General features: G+C 42.0%; 1 protein-coding gene across 1 annotated transcript in view; it reads left to right on the top strand.

Annotated features, from left to right (window-relative positions):
* The window catches only part of iqgap2 (IQ motif containing GTPase activating protein 2), a 369,497-nt gene that overhangs the window by 164,127 nt on the left and 186,242 nt on the right, over nucleotides 1–19,128 (top strand). The window contains exon 4 of the mRNA XM_078563474.1: nucleotides 16,192–16,269. Coding sequence (XP_078419600.1) covers nucleotides 16,192–16,269 — 78 coding nt within the window. The remainder of the gene's footprint in view (nucleotides 1–16,191; nucleotides 16,270–19,128) is intronic.

The raw sequence follows: 19,128 nt of genomic DNA, 5'->3' as shown, positions 1-19,128 counted from the left end.
GCTGGCCTTGAGAGCGTTGCTCACATCCCATGAAGGAATAAAATAAAATTTCTGATAAGGTCATACTGCCTTTTGAGCATAGAATTACACCACTATGTTAACATTTGTGTTCTCTTTATGCTTACCCTTGTGCTGAAGATATTTTGTCCCATGTAAACAATGGCACATTTCATCTTAGTCTAACTGGGGGCAGAACAGTCTTCAGTGGAACATGTCCGCAAAAGGTACCATTTATCAATAGCGTACGCGCTGTATCTGATTCCACTTTATTATATGCATGTATTTTCAGGCTTGTGCAGTGTACTGAAGGGAAAAAGGGGAGGATGGTGATGTGGTGAGAATGAGACCCCTTGGTGGCTACAGTAATGGTGGGGAGAGGGAGGAGGGGAAGGTTCTTTTAAAAGTTTACCTTCAATATGAGAGCTAATTGCTATTAGTGAAAGAAAGACTTATATAGTATCCTTCATGACCCCAGGACATTCCAAAACACTTTACTGCCAATGAATTAACTTAAAGTCTTGCCTCTAATGTATGAATCATAGCAACCAATTTGTAAAGTGCATTCAGTATCATTAAACATTTGAACAACAAATTGTAGACCTCAGAGGTGATGAGTCGTAAGCCTATATTGGTTGAGAGCCAGGTATTTTCACGGGTAAAGACACAAAGTGAGGCAATTGTAGGCCTTTCTTCCTGTGCATCTGACACTGTTGTTCAGAGTAGCATTGTCAGACAAAGGATTTGCACTTAAATAGTGTTTCGGGTCCTCAGGGTGACTTGAGCTTCATTGCTTAATGATCTATTTCTGAAGTGCAGTCATTGTCATGTAGGCAAATGTGGTCAACAATTTATCGACCAAAAGTTGGAGCTATCTTTATAAAACTAATTAGATCCTGTTGGAGTATCGCGTTCAATTCTGGCTATCACACTGTAGGAAGAATTCCTTTGAGTGAGTGCGGAAGAAATTTGCCAAAATGTACCAGTGTTGAGGACTTCACTTATTGGGGACACTGGAGAAACTCAGTTTGTTGTTCTTGGAACAGAGAAGATTAAGAGGTGATTTGATAAGAGGTGTTCAAAATCTTGAATGGTTTTATAAGCATAAATAAGGATAAACTGTTACCAGTGGCAGAAGGATTAGTTACAAGAGGATACAGATTTAAGACGATTGGCAAAAGAACCAAAGGTACAATGAACATAATTTTATGCAACAAGTATTTGTGATGTGGAATAATTGCCTTAAATGGTGGAAGCAGATTCAATCGTAACTTTCATAGGGAATTGGATAAATACTTAGCCCTGTAAAAGAGCCCATCCACCCATGATGGGCAGTGTGGCCTCTTTCTGTCCAATACAATTCTGTCTCCTAAGCATAAGGCCCTGCAGTTTTCAGTTCAGAGTTTACCACCCACTGCTGAGATTGGATCATGTGCTGCAATTTAGAAATTGTGGCTGGATTGAGGGGCCTGGTTTTCCACTGCCATTTATTTGTTTGTTGTACTAACTTTGGCAATTATAGTAGTGAGATGAAAAATTATATGCTTTGGTTTAAAAGAAAACACAACTGCTTGTCTGCTGCCCTGATGATGTGCTTTATTCAGAAGGATAGTTCTGCTACACACGCCCTTCTTACAGTCTGCTTCATGTGACTATCAATTTTGTTCTGTGTGCTGGTGCTAACCAACCCAATTGGGTTCAAATAATTCACATATAAACTATGTAAGATCCTTGGTTGAGGGGTAGCTCTAATCCTGTCGATCTGGGCTGGTGCCAGGTCTGCAAAGTGAAAAGTCAGCAAATTCGATCTCTTTGCCGTCTTGTACACTGCGAAGAAATTTACAACTACAGGAATTTATTTGTATATTTGTTAAAGACATTCTATAATTTTTCATCTGGTTACAATAATTGTCATATTCCTTTGTGAGAATCCTCCTGAGAATACTACTTCAGGGTTTCACATGGTCCCTGCCACATCTAAGTGTTTGTAATACAGCTGATGCAGTCTGTTCTAGTTTTGCGATGTGCTTATTTTAGGTTTTGGCTGATGTTTGTTGGTACAGGTACTTGCCTGTTAAAAGCCTTGTGAGGATCTGTGTTTGACAGTTCTCTGGGGGGGAAAAAATGGCCTTAAAGTATTTAATTTCTGATTTCTAAAAAAACATGTGATGAGGTGTTTCTCACTTGGTCAATCAGCCTACCATCTTTCATAAGCCTCAGTAAATCCCGAACCCTGCAACCTAGATTAACTCTTGGATTTGGCTCCCATATTCAACAGCCTGTTCTTGTGAAGCTCCACTGACTACTTGTGTTCCAGCAATTCAGCTTTAAGATCCACTTCTCACTTTCAGATCCTTCCATGACCTATTTAAATCATCTCCAGCTATAGGTTCCTGCTCACACTTCTGACTTGGGTTCACTGCTTATTTTGCATTCCCTTAGCTCTGGTGGAAGCTGAGTTTTTGCCCACGGTGTCCCATCCTCTTGAGATTCTTTCCCAAAACAGCATCACGCTATACCTGCAGACCCTGCTTTCAAAATCCCCCTAAAGCTGTAATGTTTGGACCGGCTGTGATGTCTGGACCGTGTCTTTTTTTTCTTCTCTCATTCTAGATGTCTTCTTTTCTGATAACCAGCATCCACATTTCCACCTGTAAAGAATGGAAGAATAATGGCAATTGTGTAGTATGTTAGTGTGTCTTGATCAACTCAGCATGCTTCATCTGCAATGAATTAATTTTGAAGTGCAGCAGCTATTCATGCAAAGATAGCAGCCACTTCTCACACTGTGAGACCAGCAGTGAGTTGAATGACCAGCTAATCAGTTTTCGGGCAGTGTAGATAGGAGGAGGAATGCTGGTCAGGACATGGGAGAATTAGCTCTTTGAATAATGCCATAACATTTTAATGCATACTTGAACCATTGGAGCAAACTGGAGTGATAAGGCGTTGGTTTAATGATTTGAATAAATGTAATAAAGAATGTAAAAGGTTGAGCTATTTCACAGCACATGATGCTTTGCCTGTTGATTGGGCATATCGCCATCATTGCATTTGGTTTCCGGTGAATCATTTACTTGCCACGTTAATGAGCTTTCCGACTGCAGACACCAGCTTCTTGGTGCTTCCGGGGTTAGATGTGGACACATTTTCACTTAGGCTGTGATAATGTTGTAAATGCTGAAGGGATGGTGGGCTGAGTAAGAATCCAAATACCTTGTGTTTTTTTTTGTTTTCAAACAGTTGCTATGATTTAATGAAAGGGTGCTCAATGTCATAGATCTTTCTTTCAAATGCCAGTTTAGGAACAAGAAACTTTTCTCATACCCATGCTCTCTCAGACTGCAAATGTGGCATTAAGCATGAAATTAACTGGTATAATTACCTGTAATCTGAACAGAGAATGTTTACCTATAAGATGCACGTGAATTGCCATTTTTAATTCCAATTCTCTGTCTCTAACAAATCTCAGGCTACAAACTGCACATCAGGTTTATGAAAAATTAAAATTAAACAGAAGCAGGAACAAACATGGCAGAATTTACTTGACTATAATAAACAGGAACAGAGGAGCGGGAATATGCCATTCGGCTACTTGATCTTATTCCATCATTCAGTGAGTTTATGGCTAATCTGTATCTTAACTCTGCCTAACCCACCTTGGTTCCATATTCTGTAATGGCTAGCAAAAATCAATTCATTTTGGATCTAAAATTATTAATTGAGCCAAAATCATCTTTTTGGGGAGTATTCTCCATATTTTGATCACCTTTTCCATGAAGAAGCATTGCCTGACTCTGATTTTAAGGCTATGCCACCTTGTTGTAGACTCCCCCACCAGTGGAAAAAATTTCTCTCTACCTTTCAAAAATCCTAATAGCCTCAATCAAATCAACCTTTAACCTTCCGTATTCCAGGGAATACAAGCCTAGTTTATGTAATCTCTTATCTTAATCTAAGCCTTGGAACCCTGTAATATTCTGGTGAATCTGTGCTGCATTCCTTCCAAGACCAAGATATTCTCTGTAAGGTACGGTTCCCAGAACTGTACATGGCAATGTTCTCTCTCAGCTGCACAGCCGTGCAGCAACCCAGAAGTTTTCATGCAGGTCGAGCACAAGCCGACCCTTTTAAGTTATCACGCATGCTCGACTGTGCATAACCATTTAAAGGGCCCGAATACTAAACTGTATAGGCCGCACTGAGCAAAATAATTAGAGGCATCGTTGGTGTACAGTACTCCTGATGTAGTCTATTCAGAGCTTTGTGTGGATGCAGCAAAACCTCCTTCCTTTATACCTTAGCCAGCTAGTTCTAAAGGCATGTTAATGCTGCTAGTTAGAGCCTTTTTGATTTTTTTTTGTACATGACTACTACATTTTATTGATCTGTATAGTTTGTCCCGTAACTTGCTTCGAACCACTATTGTTACTAGCTTTTCATTTATTTCAAGAAAAATACTTGGATCGAACTGTTCTTGGTCCAAAATGGATGATCTCAACCTGCGCTGAAATCCGTCTGCCAAGGATATTTTTACTCGACCACTTAATCCATCAATGTCTCTTTGTAATTTTAAGCTCTTGTTGGCAATACTTAATATGTCAACAATTGTTTTTGTTGTCAGTGAATTTGGACTCATTGTGCTCTATTGTTTTATCTTAGTGATGAATAAATATTATGAATAGCTGAGTCCCAGCATAGATCCTTGTGGGACTTCATGAGTCACTTCCAATTAGAATATGTACCCATTATCCCTGCTCCATCTTATACTTCCTAATCCATCTCCTAACCAGGTCAATAATTCGCCTTCCATTCCATGTGCTTTAATTTTGGCTAATAGGCCCGAATCTTCTGTTCTGGGTCAGAATCCCTGTTTCCGACCCTGATCAGACCAAAAAAAATACACTTACCTTCCTCTGATTTTTCTGGGCGATCTTCCCATGGAGGATCCTGCAGATCTCAGTCAGTGCAGGAAACCTTGAAGGGAGCAGCAGAGAGAATCTGCACAGAATCCATGCCTCTTTTTTAATGGCACTAGCTGCCGTATTCCAATCAGTAAAGAGTTTAAAAGTCCCAAAGTTTCTTTGAAAAGTACGGAGAGAAGGTAGGTGGGTAAAATGATAGGATAGGTAAGATGGGGGGGTAAGGTAATTGGGTAAGAGGGCAAGGTGGGTGAGTCAGTGGGTAGGGTGGTCAGGTGAGTTTGGGGTTCAGGGGAGTCGGGTGGTGGGGGGCTAGTCAGGTTGGGTCAGGGGGGCAATTGGGTGGAAGGGGATACTCAGGTTGGGGTGGGGGGAGTTGGCGGATTAAAGGGCTAGTCGGGTGGTGGGGCCTAGTCTGGTCAGGTTGTGGCGTTTAATGGGAAGGTTGGAGGGATTGGGGTCAAGGGGGGGAGTTGGGTGGGGGATAAATGTGAGTAATTGGTTGCCGGGGGCGGGGGGGGGGGGGGGGGGGGGGGGGGGGGGTGTCAATTCTGTAGTTATGCAGGTGTTAGACTAGGTTTTAATCTAACATTTCCTGGGTAACTATTCTGATAAGTTAGTTGGAACTGTCCAAAGTCTCCGACTCTGATTCGGAGTTGGAGACTTTTTCAGAGGGACCAAGGGAATTACCCATTGGAAGTTCAGATTTCCCGAGCAACTCTCACAGAATCGTTGCGTTAGGACTTCAAAGGGGTCCCTTGGCGCATTTTGGCGGGGTACCTCTGGTCTCTGACTATCTGGAGACTGAAAGATATGGGCCATAGCCTCATAAGTGGAACCTTGTTAAATGCTTCTGGAAGTCCATGTAAACTACATCGATGGACCTTATCCTAGTTCAATTACTTAGTCTCTTTAATTAGTTTAAATTTCTCTCTCTATCCTTAATTGTAGATTGCAATAACAACATGTTAGACTAACAGACCTGTAATTTCCTGGTTTCTCCCTTTTTCTTACCTTTTTCAAATAAAGGAGTTAAAATCCATTCAAGTTCAGGTTCAATGAAGCTTGCAGGAGGGCATGCCAGGAGTAGCACCAAGAATACCTAAAAATGAGATGTCAACCAGGTAAAGCTACAAGACAGGACTACTTGCATGCCAAACAGTGAAAACAGCCATGTGATAGACAGAGTTAAGCGATCCCACAACCAATGGATCAGATCAAAGCTCTGCAGTCCTGCCACATCCAGGTGTGAATGGTGGTGCACAATTAAACAACTAACTGTAGCAGGAGGGTCCACAAATATACCCATGCTCAAATGATGGGGGAGCCCGGCATATCAGTGCAAGAGAGAAGGCTGAAACATTTGCAACAGCCTTCGGCCCAAAGTGCCAAGAAGATGGTGCATCCTGGCCTCCTCTGAAGGTCCCCAGCATCATAGATGCCAGTCTTCAGCCAATTCAATTCTCCACGTGATATCAGGAAACAGCTGCAGGCACTGGATGCTCCAAAGGCTACGGACCCTGAAAGAATTCCAGCAATAGTACTGAAGATTTGTGCTCCAGAACCAGCTGCACCTTTAGCCAAGTGGTTCCAATACAGCTCAATGTTGGCATCTACCCGACAATGTGGAAAACTGCCCAGGTATTTCCTGTCCACAAAAAGCAGGAAAAATCCAACCCGGCCAATTACCGCCCCATCAGTCTACTCTTGATTATCAGCCAAGTGATGGAAAGGGTTCTCTTTAGTGCTATCAAGTGACACTTAGTCAGCAATAACCTACTCACTGATGCTCAGTTTAGATTCTGCCAGGGCCCCATTACAATCCAAACATGGACAAAAGAACTGAACTGAAGAGGTGAGGTGAGAGTGATTGCCCTTGATGTCAAGGCAGCATTTGACCAAGTGTGGCCCTAGCAAAACTAGAGTTGGTGGAGCCCACAGGTTGGAGTCATACCAGCACAAAGGAAGAGGGTTGTGGTTGTTGGAGGTCAATCATCTCAATCCTAGACATCACTGCAGGAGTTCCTTAGGGTAGTGTCCTAGGCCCAACCATCTTCAGCTGCATCGTCAATGGCCTTCCCTCCTTCATAAGGCCAGGAGTGGCAATGCTTGTTGATAATTGCACAATGCTCATCATTTGCAATGACTCAGATACTGGAACAGTTCGTGTCCATATGTGGCAAGATCTGGACAGCATTCAGGCTTGGGCTGACAAGTGCCAAGTAACATTCATGCCACACAAGTGCCAGGCATGGACCAGCTCCAACAAGAGAGAATTCAACCATCACACCTTGACATTCAATGACATTACCATCACTGAATCCCCTACTATCAACACCCTGGGCGTTACTGTTGACCAGGAACTGAACTGGACCTGCCATATAAATACTGTGGCTACAAGAGCAGGTCAGAGGCTGGGAATCCTGCGGCGAATAGCTCACCACCTGACTCCCCAAAGCCTGCCCACCATCTACAAGGCACAAGTCAGGAGTGTAATGGAATACTCTGTACTTGCCTGGATGAGTGCAGCTCCAATAATACCCTGGAAGCATAACACCATCCAGGACAAAGCAACCCACTTGATTGGCACTTCGTCCACCACCTTCACTATCCACTCCCTCCACTATAGATGCACAGTGACAACTGTGTGTACCATCTACAAGATGCACTGCAACAATTCACCAGGGCTCCTTCGACAGCATCTTCCAAACCTGTGGCCTCTACCACATAAAATGTCAAGGGAAGCAAGCGTGTGGGAACACCACCATCTGCAAGTCCCCCTCCAAGCCACACACTATCCTGACTTGAAACTATATCGCCATTCCTTCACTGTTGCTGGGTCAAAATCCTGGAACTCCCTCCCTAACAGCACTGTGGGTGTACCTACAGCAGATGGACTGCAGCGGTTCAAGGCGGCGGCTCACCACCACCTTCTCGAGGGCAATTAGGGATGGGCAATTAAAACGCTGGCTTAGTCAGCAATGCCCACATCCCGTGAAAGAATAAAAGAAAACGTAAAAGGGTATTCCTGAATCAAGAGAGCTTTGGAAGATTATGACTGAAACATGTGCGATATCATCACTATTTCCTTTTTTAAATAAACACCAGGGTTAGAAACAATCAAGTTCTTTGTCAGTGTTTAGTGCTGTTATATTTTTGGAATATCATTTTGTTGCCTATGCTAAATTTGGTGCATTGCAATCCTTGATTCATTATTAGTTTCCTTGGGATGTTAGGAATCTTATCCCCTTCCTCTACTGCAAAGACTGACACGCAGTAATTATTCAGGTCTGCCATTTCCTTATTTTCATTTGCAATATGACCTGCATCTGTTTTTAAAGGCTCCACATTACCCTTGACTATACTTATAATATAATAATTTGCTCTAATTTTGACATCCAAATAATAAATACACCAATAGTTCAGTAATTCGTATGATACAATAAAGATATGTACGTGAAATTAGGCAAAACAGAGATTCAGCAAGTTCCCATGATATGGGAATGCAGTTACAACTTGTTTTGCTTTGAGGTCCAAACCGAGCTAAAGAAATGCCAAAATGATCTTTAATCACAGTCAAAAACTGCAATAAAAAGGCAGCTATTGCTAATCATTGCCTAATCATACATGATCCCGTATAACACTTATTGCAGTGACAAGACCAGTCAATCAAACTAGGTTCCAAAGGCAGGGAGTCTGTCTGACACACTGGTTGAGTAGTCTACACCCATCTTGAAGTAAAGTAGAACTGAGTGTTCAGTGTATGAGTAGTGTATGGGATTGGACAATCACAGTTAATTTCTCTGTTCTTGCAGTAGAAATTGCAAATACTTAAGCATGATGAAGGTGATAGTGTAATGATGACGGGAAATTGTGATTGAGTGATATCGACCTATAACTTCACCAGCTAACCAAAAATATTTAAACTGTTTAAAAAGGACTTTTTTTTAAGGACATGTAAAGACACTGACTAAAGTTGGCTGCCATGAGTCACCTGATGTCTGGAATTGTAAGTTGACTTTTTCTGCAAAGTTACTCTATGGATTGTACTGCAGTCAAGCCCTGACATATTGCTCATGGAATTTGGAGGTGGCAAGGTCCACTTCAAAAAGGACTATTGAAAAGAATGGATATGTCACTTGCATCTTTGAGCTTACCTCACCAGCATCCATCAAGACAACAGGGAACTGCTAGCCAGACAGGATATACGACCAACAGACACTCGAACCACCTGTGGAGAATGAAAGAAGCGCATCTCCTGTTGGTTTCTACTACCATGAAATGTCAAACATTTCTGAGATGAAACATCAAAATGTGATTACTTGCATCCAACATTGACTACAACAGGCATGATAAACAACATTCTTTAGAATGTACAACAAGCAGGACTTTTAAGAACTGATTTTTGCAAAGCAGAAGCAGAGGAATCTGGCAAAGCTGCTAATGGAGCAGTGAGGAATCTCTCTCTCCCCCCCTCCCTCCCCCTTTTGTCTCTCTCCCTCCCCCTTTTGTCTCTCTCCCTCCCCCTTTTGTCTCTCTCCCTCCCCCTTTTGTCTCTCTCCCTCCCCCTTTTGTCTCTCTCCCTCCCCTTTTGTCTCTCTCCCTCCCCCTTTTGTCTCTCTCCCTCCCCCTTTTGTCTCTCTCCCTCCCCCTTTTGTCTCTCTCCCTCCCCCTTTTGTCTCTCTCCCTCCCCCTTTTGTCTCTCTCCCTCCCCCTTTTGTCTCTCTCCCTCCCCCTTTTGTCTCTCTCCCTCCCTCTTATGTCTCTCTCCCTCCCCCTTTTGTCTCTCTCTCTCTCCCCCTTTTGTCTCTCTCTCTCTCCCCCTTTTGTCTCTCTCTCTCCCCCCCTCTTTTTTTTCTCTCTTTCCCCCCCTCTTTTTTCTTTCTCTCTCCTCCCCTCTTTTTTTTCTCTCTCCCCGCCCCTCTTTTTTCTCTCTCTCTCCCCCCCTCTTTTTTCTCTCTCTCTCCCCCCCTCTTTTTTCTCTCTCTCTCTCCCCCCCCCTCCTTTTTCTCTCTCTCTCTCCCTCTCCGTTTCTCTCTCTCTCTCTCTCTCCACCGCCCCCCCGCCCCCACCTTCTCTGGCGCGCTCTCTTTCTCCCCACTCTCTGGTGCCCTCTTTCTCCACAATCTAAAAAATCCAAAAAGAGTGTAAATGTCCATCAGAAAGAACCCCAGGAGAAACTCATCAATTTCTAGTAGATGGATTACGGATTCAAAAAATGTAAATTATCTCCACATTCAGTTACATGGACTTGAATTCAACTCCAGGATTTTAAAGGGGACCAGCTAACATAAAACGTTCAACGATCTATGCCTCAAGCATAAGCAACAGACTTAACCATATATTCTTTTAACTTTTATTTGGGCTCTAATTTTTCTTCTGATATCTGTGTGTCTGTCACATTGCATCTTTTATTATCTTCCCTCATGTTTAGTAGCTAATAAACTTGTTCTTTCCTTGACTCAAGAGAACCTTGTGATTGGCTCCTTATTGTTCACTGCATAGATGGTAAAAAACAAAATACATTTGGGATTTGAAAAAGGCATCCACAGGGAAAAGAAGTTTAAAAATGTTTGTTGTGACCAACGAGGGGGGTGAAATAGTGGGGAGCCAGTTCACTTCTCGCCTGGTCGTAACAGTAGCTAACCCCTATCAAGAGACTGCTTGAGCAATCTATGCAAATCACAGTGAAAATGGGTTTTGGTGAAGCAACCAGCAGATTAAGCAAGATATACGCATCCCCTCAAAAGAGAAGGACATAACCTGCAGCAAACTAAAGCAGATGTTATAAGCTTGTAACGATACTATCAGTTGCAACAGAGCAACATCAGGTGCTTTTCAAGATCAGCAGCGGGGTAAAGCAGAGCTGCATCCTGGCACTAACTCCCTTTGGCATGGTTTTCTCCATGCTGCTATTCTACGCTTTCAGCAACTCAAATGAGCGTGTTTACCTGCATGCCAGAGCTGACGGCAAGCTGTTCAACTTGGCAAGACTGTATGCCAAAGCATGCAACATCCTAGTCCGTGAGTTGCTGATAATGATGTGCTGGCATCCCATACTGAAATTCATTTGCTACGGCTTGTTGATTAGTTCTACTAGGCCTGCAAGGAGTTTGGATTGACCATCAGCATCAGGAAGACCAAAGTTATGGCCCAGGATGTAGAGAATCCACTTTCCATTAACATCAACAGTCTCATTCTGGAGGCCATCGACAACTTCATATACCTTGGACCAACAATTATCAGCAACCTGTTCCTGTCGAAACCAGCACCAGGATTGCTAAGGCCACAGCTGTTGTATCAAAGTTGAGAGGTCGGGTGTGGACCAACAGCAAACTAACGGAAAGTACAAAACTCTTTGTATATCTGGCTTGTATTCTCAGTACCTTCCTTTACAGTATCAAAGCAAGAACCACTTATGCAAACCAAGAAAAGAGGCTAAACAACTTCCACCTCCACTGCCTCAGATTGGACATCTCCTGGCAAGTAGAGTACCGAACATAGAAGCACACCAGTGTGCAGGAATCCCCAACATGTTTGCCCTCGAGTCAGCAGTGACTCTGTTGGCTGGGCCATGTGAGCAGAATGGATGATGGTCAAATCCTCAAAGACATATTATATGGCGAGCTTGCTAACACGAGACCAATGGGTTGCCTGTGTCTGCAATACAGGGACGTCTGTAAGTGAGGCCTCAAGTTGACCGGGATCAGAGTTGATGCATGGAAGCCCTCACTGCTGACCGGAGTGCCTGGAGACAAGCAGTCAGGAAGGGTGTGGAAAAAGCAGAGGACAAAAGAAATGACCAGATGGCAGAAAAGAGAGCCCACTGGAAGGAGAAAATGTCAGTGAACCTCTGGCCAATGCTATTCATCTGTGCCAGATGTGGAAGAGAGTGCCATTCAGAATTAACCTATTCAGCCACAGCAGACAATGTTCAACCTAGGAGTGACATACACCCTGGGGCAGTACATCACCTGCCGAGGTGGGCAGATGCCATCACAAACTTGTGTCTATTTGCTATTTCCATGAGAAGCAATACAGTCCCTGATTCAAAACAAGATAGATTTCTGATCCATACTGTATCTTCTCCCATTCTTTTTCCCAAATGACTTTAAAGATCAATTTGATTGAATGGGTTGAGCTTTGCTGATGTTTTCCTGTAATATCTTGATTGGATGCTATTTGTCAAATGTGTCTATGCAATTTTTGTTCCTGACATAGATAAAGATCTCTTCTAAATCAAAGTACTGGCATCTTTTAGGCACTGTTCCTTGCAGCTGAGTGGAAGAACAAACTCCAAAGCGTGTGATCTAAGTTTTAAAAATCTGCAAACAACATTAATCATGTATATTTTAGGACTTCCACTTGTGATAAATCTTTTGCAGTGGATTTTATAAATGTTAGTGAGAGGACCTCCCCATTCCCCGCTAGACAGTGATGCAAAGCGTATTGATTGAGCCAAGCATTTGGGGCTTGAAACCTGAAAAGTAAATTGTATCAATGCATAAATTTTCAAACTCTTTTATGAAGCATTTAAACAAAGTATTACAGTTAGGTTTTTACTGTACACTTTGTTTTGAAACCAGCCATGCCTTTGTTTATACTCAATGCAATCTTTTATAACTGTTTGACTTTGCTCTTCCTATCTCTGAGCTGTGAAACATCAGAGACAGGATTTTGCAGCCTTGTGCTGGTGTGTTTGATGGCGGAGGGGTTTGGGTGGGCTTGTAAAAAATGCTGCGCATGGCCTGTCCGCTGCCTTCTCACCAGCCCCTGACCTCCCCATTTAATGAGAGGCTGTGGAGGCATTGAATGACCTGCCCACCCTCGGGCCTATTGAGGCCCTTAGGTGGCCAATTAATGTCTACTTAAGTGCCTCATCACATCCCTGCTACTGTTTTACCTGTGGCAGGGGCTAGTGCATACTTGGTGGGTACCCCATAGCTTTTGCTGGGAGAGCTGGTGTCGGGCAAGGGGTTGGCCTTCTCCCAAGGTCATACCTCCCTTGTCCTCCTTCTGGGTGGTAGAGGTTGCGGGTTTGGAATAAGCTGTCGAAGGAACCTTGGTGAGTTGCATAATCAAGGCCATTTCGTAACAGGAATAATTGATGGCATCAGCAAATTCTATCCTGAAAGTACACACACAACTCAGAATATAAAACATTTAACTGTGCAATTTAACTTAATTAGTCATCATAAGTCAGGGGGAGGTGGTGGCGAAGTGGCAATGTCACTAGACTGCTAATCCAGAAACACAGGGGTAATGTTCTGGGGACCCAGGTTTGAATCCCACCAAGGCAGATGGTGGAATTTGAAACCAATAAAAATCTGGAATTAAAAGTGAAACTGTGAAACCATTTTCTTAGATAATATCACCACTTTTAACACCCCTTTGTTCCTTTTGTCTGTGACATCTTTTGATTATCTGCTCCTATCACAGCTTGTTTGTCCCTACAACCTCCGCCCCCCCCAACCAACTTCTCTCCCCCCACCCCCCTCAACCTTAAACCAGCTTATATTTCACCCCTCTCCTAACTTTACTCAGTTCTGCCGAAGGGTCATGAGGACTCGAAACGTCAACTCTTTTCTTCTCCGCCGATGCTGCCAGACCTGCTGAGTTTTTTCCAGGTAATTCTGTTTTTGTTTTGCTGTGAAACCATTGCTGATTGTCATAAAAACCCATCTGGTTCACTAATGCCCATTAGGGAAGGAAATCTGCTGTCCTTACCTGGTCTGGCCTACACGTGACTCCAGACCCACAGCAATGTGGTTGACTCTTAAATGCCCTCTAGTCAAGGGCATTTGGGGGTGGGCAATAAATGCTGGCTTAGCTAGTAATGCCCACATCCCATGAACGAATTTTTAAAATAAAAGTAGCTTCAGTTAATATATTTTCTGTTTCAAAATACCAATGCCATAGGATCTCTAATAATAGTCAAAAATGCAACAACAATGGACAGTCACTATTCGCACACAGAATCATAGCTGATCCACTAAAACATTTATTGCAGTGGCCAGACCATAGGATCATATTCATACACTTCATTACAATACATGTGCAAATTTCTTGTGGTTGGTTGCATTTATAAACCAATAAACTCAGGTGCATAGGTCTTTAGCAGCTCCTTCTGACAGTTGTGTAAATCTGCTTGGTCCTTTCTTTTTTGTTTTTGAAGGTATTTACAAAACCAAAGTGTGTTTTTTTAAATTGGTAAATCTGCTTCAAGCTTTTGAACAAAAATAAGTCAGGTCAAGATAGTTCATATAGCAGGTGAGAAAAGGTAAAGGACCCACTATACAAGGGTATTACTTTATCATGGTTTAGCAGAGCAGTCGCAAACTATTTGTTTTCTAATACATAAGTGGCTATATACTGCTTCTCTGCTCTTATTTACTTGTTGCTTTACTGTTTAACACATTTCACAACTAAAATCCAAGTTTTGTTCTAATGTAATGTTATTCTGATAATATTCAAAAGATGATGAGAATCACATGATAGCACATCTGATGGAACCTATGATTTTGGACATTTTTTTTGTCTATGTTTTAGGGGTGGGGCCACAGTAATTTTGCACCTGTAGGGAGATTGTAACATTTAAGGCTCAGAATGTATCAAGGGTTGATTCTTTTGATCCTGTCTACAACCAGGGGTGACACCTTGTTGGGATATATTAACAGACCACACCAATCAGTCCAAGGGGCAGAGTGAACAGCAGCCCCTAAGGATCAGACAGAGGCAGAGTCAGCTTCATGAAGCTTAAGTGTTGCCATTAGCTCTGTGTTGATGAAGGAACTGGGGCTCGGAGAATCCCTGGGAGCTGCTGATAATTCTGTGCTGTGAAGAGTTGGGGCTCGGGGAAACCCAAGGAACAGTATTTGCTCAGTGTAGCTGAGATGATTGGGGCTTGGGGTAGCCCAGGAGCAGTGTTGGCAGCAGTGCAGCTAAGAAGCTGGGGTTGTGCCTGTGTTTAGATGCTAGTGTGTGTAGCCTGGCCAACACGGGAGCGCAGCCTCCGTAGTAGGTCAGCTCAGCTGGAAAAGAAGACCAAGAAGGCTGGAACTGGAAGCAGATTTTTTTTTTCTTTATTCTTTTATGCTATGTGGGCACCACTGGCAAGGCCAGCATTTGTTGCTTGTCCAGAATTACCCTTGAAGTGAATGACCAGCTAGGTCATTGCAGAGGGCAGTTTAAGAGTAACTACATTAATGTGGGTCTGGAGTCACATGTAGGCCAGGTGGGGTAAGCTTGGCGGATTTCCTTCCCTAAAAGGCATTAGTGAGCCAGATAGATTTTAATGACAATTGATGATAATTTCATGGTCACCATTACTAAGACTAGTTTTTTTTTAATTCTAGATTTATTCATTGAATTTAAATTCCACTAGCTGCCATGGTTTGAATGCATGTCTCCAGAGTATTCGCCTGGGCCTCTGGATTACTAGCCCAGTGACATTACCACTATTTCTACCATCCTCCAAGGAGAGATCTGGAATAGTGTGCCTTTTGGATTAAGATTGTACCTATGGAACTCTGAGGGAATAGAACTGCTGTCACTGGGGATCAGATTAGATCTGTTGAAGGAACAGAGCTAAAATTCCTTGCAAAGAAGACCGAGCTTTAAAGAATTTTTGTGACTCCAGTAATGACTGATGTCTGGGTGGGCTGCTGAGAAATTTCAGGGACCTGTATTGGTTCTGTCTGCCATATAGTGAGCAGTTTGTGGTGTGTTCAACTACAGGTTGTCTGTTATTTCACGTTTACCTCAGGTTACTTCTGGATGTTAGAACATAAGATAGATGGCATTGGCTGTTGCTTTGTTAACTCATCTAAAGTAAAATTTCTTGTTTAAACCAGTGGAACCTTTTGGCTTTATTCTCTTAAGTAGCTGTGATTTCAAATTTCTTCTACTTAACAAAAAAAAAACTTGCTGGTCCTTAACTAGATTGTAACAAATGTTGGGGTCTCATCCAGGACCGTAACAAAATTTGGGGGACTGGTCAGGGATTGTAATATACATGACAAAAACTAATTTGTCAAAATAAGCTGAAATGGGAACTTTACTGCAAACTGAGTGTTTCGTCTGAAGGATAGCACATGATAACTCGAGCCTTAGTAGCATGCTGGACTTAAATCTAGTGAAGTGGCATACATTACTAAATATCATTGTAAATAATTACTGAAAAGTATTTGAAGCTTAAATGCTCATTGTATTTATTACAGGTAAATCAAAAGGTCACAATGCTAATAACATTATTCATTTTGTTTGTACCAAGCGTACTGGACTACACTTTCGGCACACGGACAATACAGTGCAGTGGCTCAGAGCGATGGAGTCGGTTGGATTACCCAAGGTCAGTGCATTAGAGTGTAAGCTGTGTACCTTTACCTGTAATTCATAAAGATCCTTCCAGCTGCACAGACTTCTGTTGTCACGTTTTTGGCACACTTTTTTTTATTGAGTATTGAATATTTAAGCATTGACCTAATTGAAGTTTTTAAGATGATAGGATTTGGAGGGTAGCTGGAGAGAAACTTTCCTCTGATGGTGAAGTCCAGAACAAGCAGGCATAACTTTAAAATTAGAGCTAGGTTGTTCGGGATTGGGTCAGGATGCACTTCTGCATACAAAGAGTAATGGGTACCTGGAACTCTCTCCCTCAGAAGAGGCTGGGGCCACATCAAATGATAATTTAAGAACTGAAATAGATTTTTGTTCGGTAGCCATATTAAGTGCTATGGAACTAACCCGGATAAATGGAATTAAGATATAAATCATCCATGATCTAATTGAACGTCGGAACAGGCTTGAGGAGCTGAATGACTTCTTTTCTGATGTTATCACCAACTTCTCCCATTATGAATGCCTAATCCACATTGATAAGGAAACTGTCTGTGTAAAGTTGTCATACAGAAATGAAACTTACTGGCTGTTGGTGCTTTTGTTTCCAGTCTATGACCCAGCTTCACACACTGGTTCAATTGGAGTCCTCCAAGAAAAGTTGCAGTCCCGTATCTTGAAGGAAACGCATACTGCAGTGCAATAGTGCAAAATTAAATCCCTACATTTCGTTAATAAAAAAAATAAATTAAATGCCTGAACTCATCACTCTCACTTCTCCATGCATGAATTCTCTATATTCTAACTTTTCTATATTCTAACTTTTCTATATTCCTGTCTACCATCCCACCAACTCCCCCCAACCTCCTGAGATTTGGAAATGATCTACAACCATAAAATAATTTCCAATTCTGCATTTTTTATTTTAGCTAATTCATCCCTTGTTTCTTCAGAATGCCCTCCAGTACTTTCCCTACAATGGAAGTTAAGCCTTTGCCTAACCAGCGGTGGAAATGTGTACATAGGGAATCCAGAGATATTGAAACTAATTTACATTTGAACACAGGAATATAGCTAATTGGTCCAACAAGTCTGCTTCACCCTCGATGCCAGGATCTTCATTGCTAGATACTGCTTCACCTCCCCCATAGCAAAATACTCATTAAAACACATACAATTTCTTTAGTTACTTGAAATATTCTACATGCAGTCCATCCGGATCCGGAGCTTGACTTCCTTTAATGCTTTTAGCCTGTCCATTACCTATTTGTTAGTTATGTGTATTTTTCTCAATCTTTTTTATATTGATGGTAATCCTTATCTTGTCAGCATTGGCTTTACTGACTAGGTTCTTTGCCTTTCCAAACTTCCTCCCATCCCTTTTTTTAATATAACTTGTCAGCAGTTAATGCGTCATTCCCTTGGTTTTCATTCAAAGTGTCCCTTGCAGCTGATAATCGGCACGTGGTGGCTGAAGACACGGTTGTGGAATTTTAACTCCCACCTTGACCTGTCTTGTTTTGACCACTCCTCAATTTCTGCCCAAGAGGACTAATCCAGATAAATGTAGTTGCTTATAGAGGAAATTACGATGCTTGAAGCATCATGTGTACACAGGCAAGATGCAATTTATGCACACGGGCATGTATAACATTGATCAAAGTCAATTAAAAACGTATTATTTAGTGCTATCTCCTCCGGATAAATCTGTTGTAAAGTTTTCAGCATTTACAATGGAGATTTTAAATCCTCTAGAGGAATAAAATCGTCACCTTGAACTTCTAGTGTCAGCATATTGATATTCTATGTGCTGTTTCAGCACCTGAACGAAACAGGACAAAAAACAAGTTCCTGAGAAGATGCATAGTTCTGAATGGCATGTATGCTCATCTTTTCAAAATTTTCTCAGCAATGATGAGAAGGCCATTATTATATCTGTCATTCGATCCTCACTTGTCTACAAAGGAGCACTTTAGTATGTAAACTTATAAAAGCTGGCACTTGTAAGGAATGCTCCATGATCTACAAAAGAACTTTTGTGAAACAAGAACTTTTCTTCCTTTTAATTAAAGAAAAGAATGCTCCGCCGTGTCTGGGTCCAACAAAGTATACTATAATGCCACAGAAACGGGCATTTTCAGCAGTGATGATTTGAAGAGCTTCCTCTTCAAAGAATAAATCAAACACTATAATTTGCAGTTCTACCCTATTCGCTCTAATGCTCCCGTGTAACACAGTGCCCCAAGTAAACGCTATTAGTCATAAAGGGGGATAGTACTTTTTGTTGTGGGGTGGGTGGAGATAGTCAAGGAAGGAGGAGAGATAGGAATCAAACCCTTTTCCAGCTAAAGTACCCTCCTACAAAAATCAGCAATTTTTTAAAAAAAAGTTGCTTTTGCACGCAACGATCCATTTCTATGGCTAGAGGCGATGCTTTTTCTCAACACAGTACTGGTCACCACTAGTGACTGCAGGTCTGGTCTGCTCTTCTCTTCTGAATGGAAACCTCAATATGATGGGTCACCATCAGTTTGGCCTGCTGCTGATTTCTCAGACCAAAGAAGTGTTTTAATGATTGCATTTTGATAGGGGGAGGGCTCCTTTGGCTTCTCATAGAGCACTGTTTCCTCCTTTTAATGATTGCCAAAACTTTTAACAAGTACAACAAAATAGTTTTGAAATTCAAGATTTGTTAAATCTACCACAGAATTTTTGTATAACAGCCAACTGAACTGCAAATAACTCGATTTTCAGAAAGTGTATTTGAAGGGACTGAGAAATAAGTTGGGGAAAGGTGCGACTTTTAGCAGTCTAGAGTGTAGAGTAGGAAATGGGACATTTTCTTGGCTGCATTATTATCAATGCAAGGTAA

This window comes from Cetorhinus maximus, chromosome 2, assembly GCF_964194155.1.
Source record: "Cetorhinus maximus chromosome 2, sCetMax3.hap1.1, whole genome shotgun sequence".
Lineage (NCBI taxonomy): Eukaryota > Metazoa > Chordata > Chondrichthyes > Lamniformes > Cetorhinidae > Cetorhinus > Cetorhinus maximus.
Note: the sequence above shows the minus strand (reverse complement) of the source record. Positions and strands in the feature narration are given on the sequence as shown.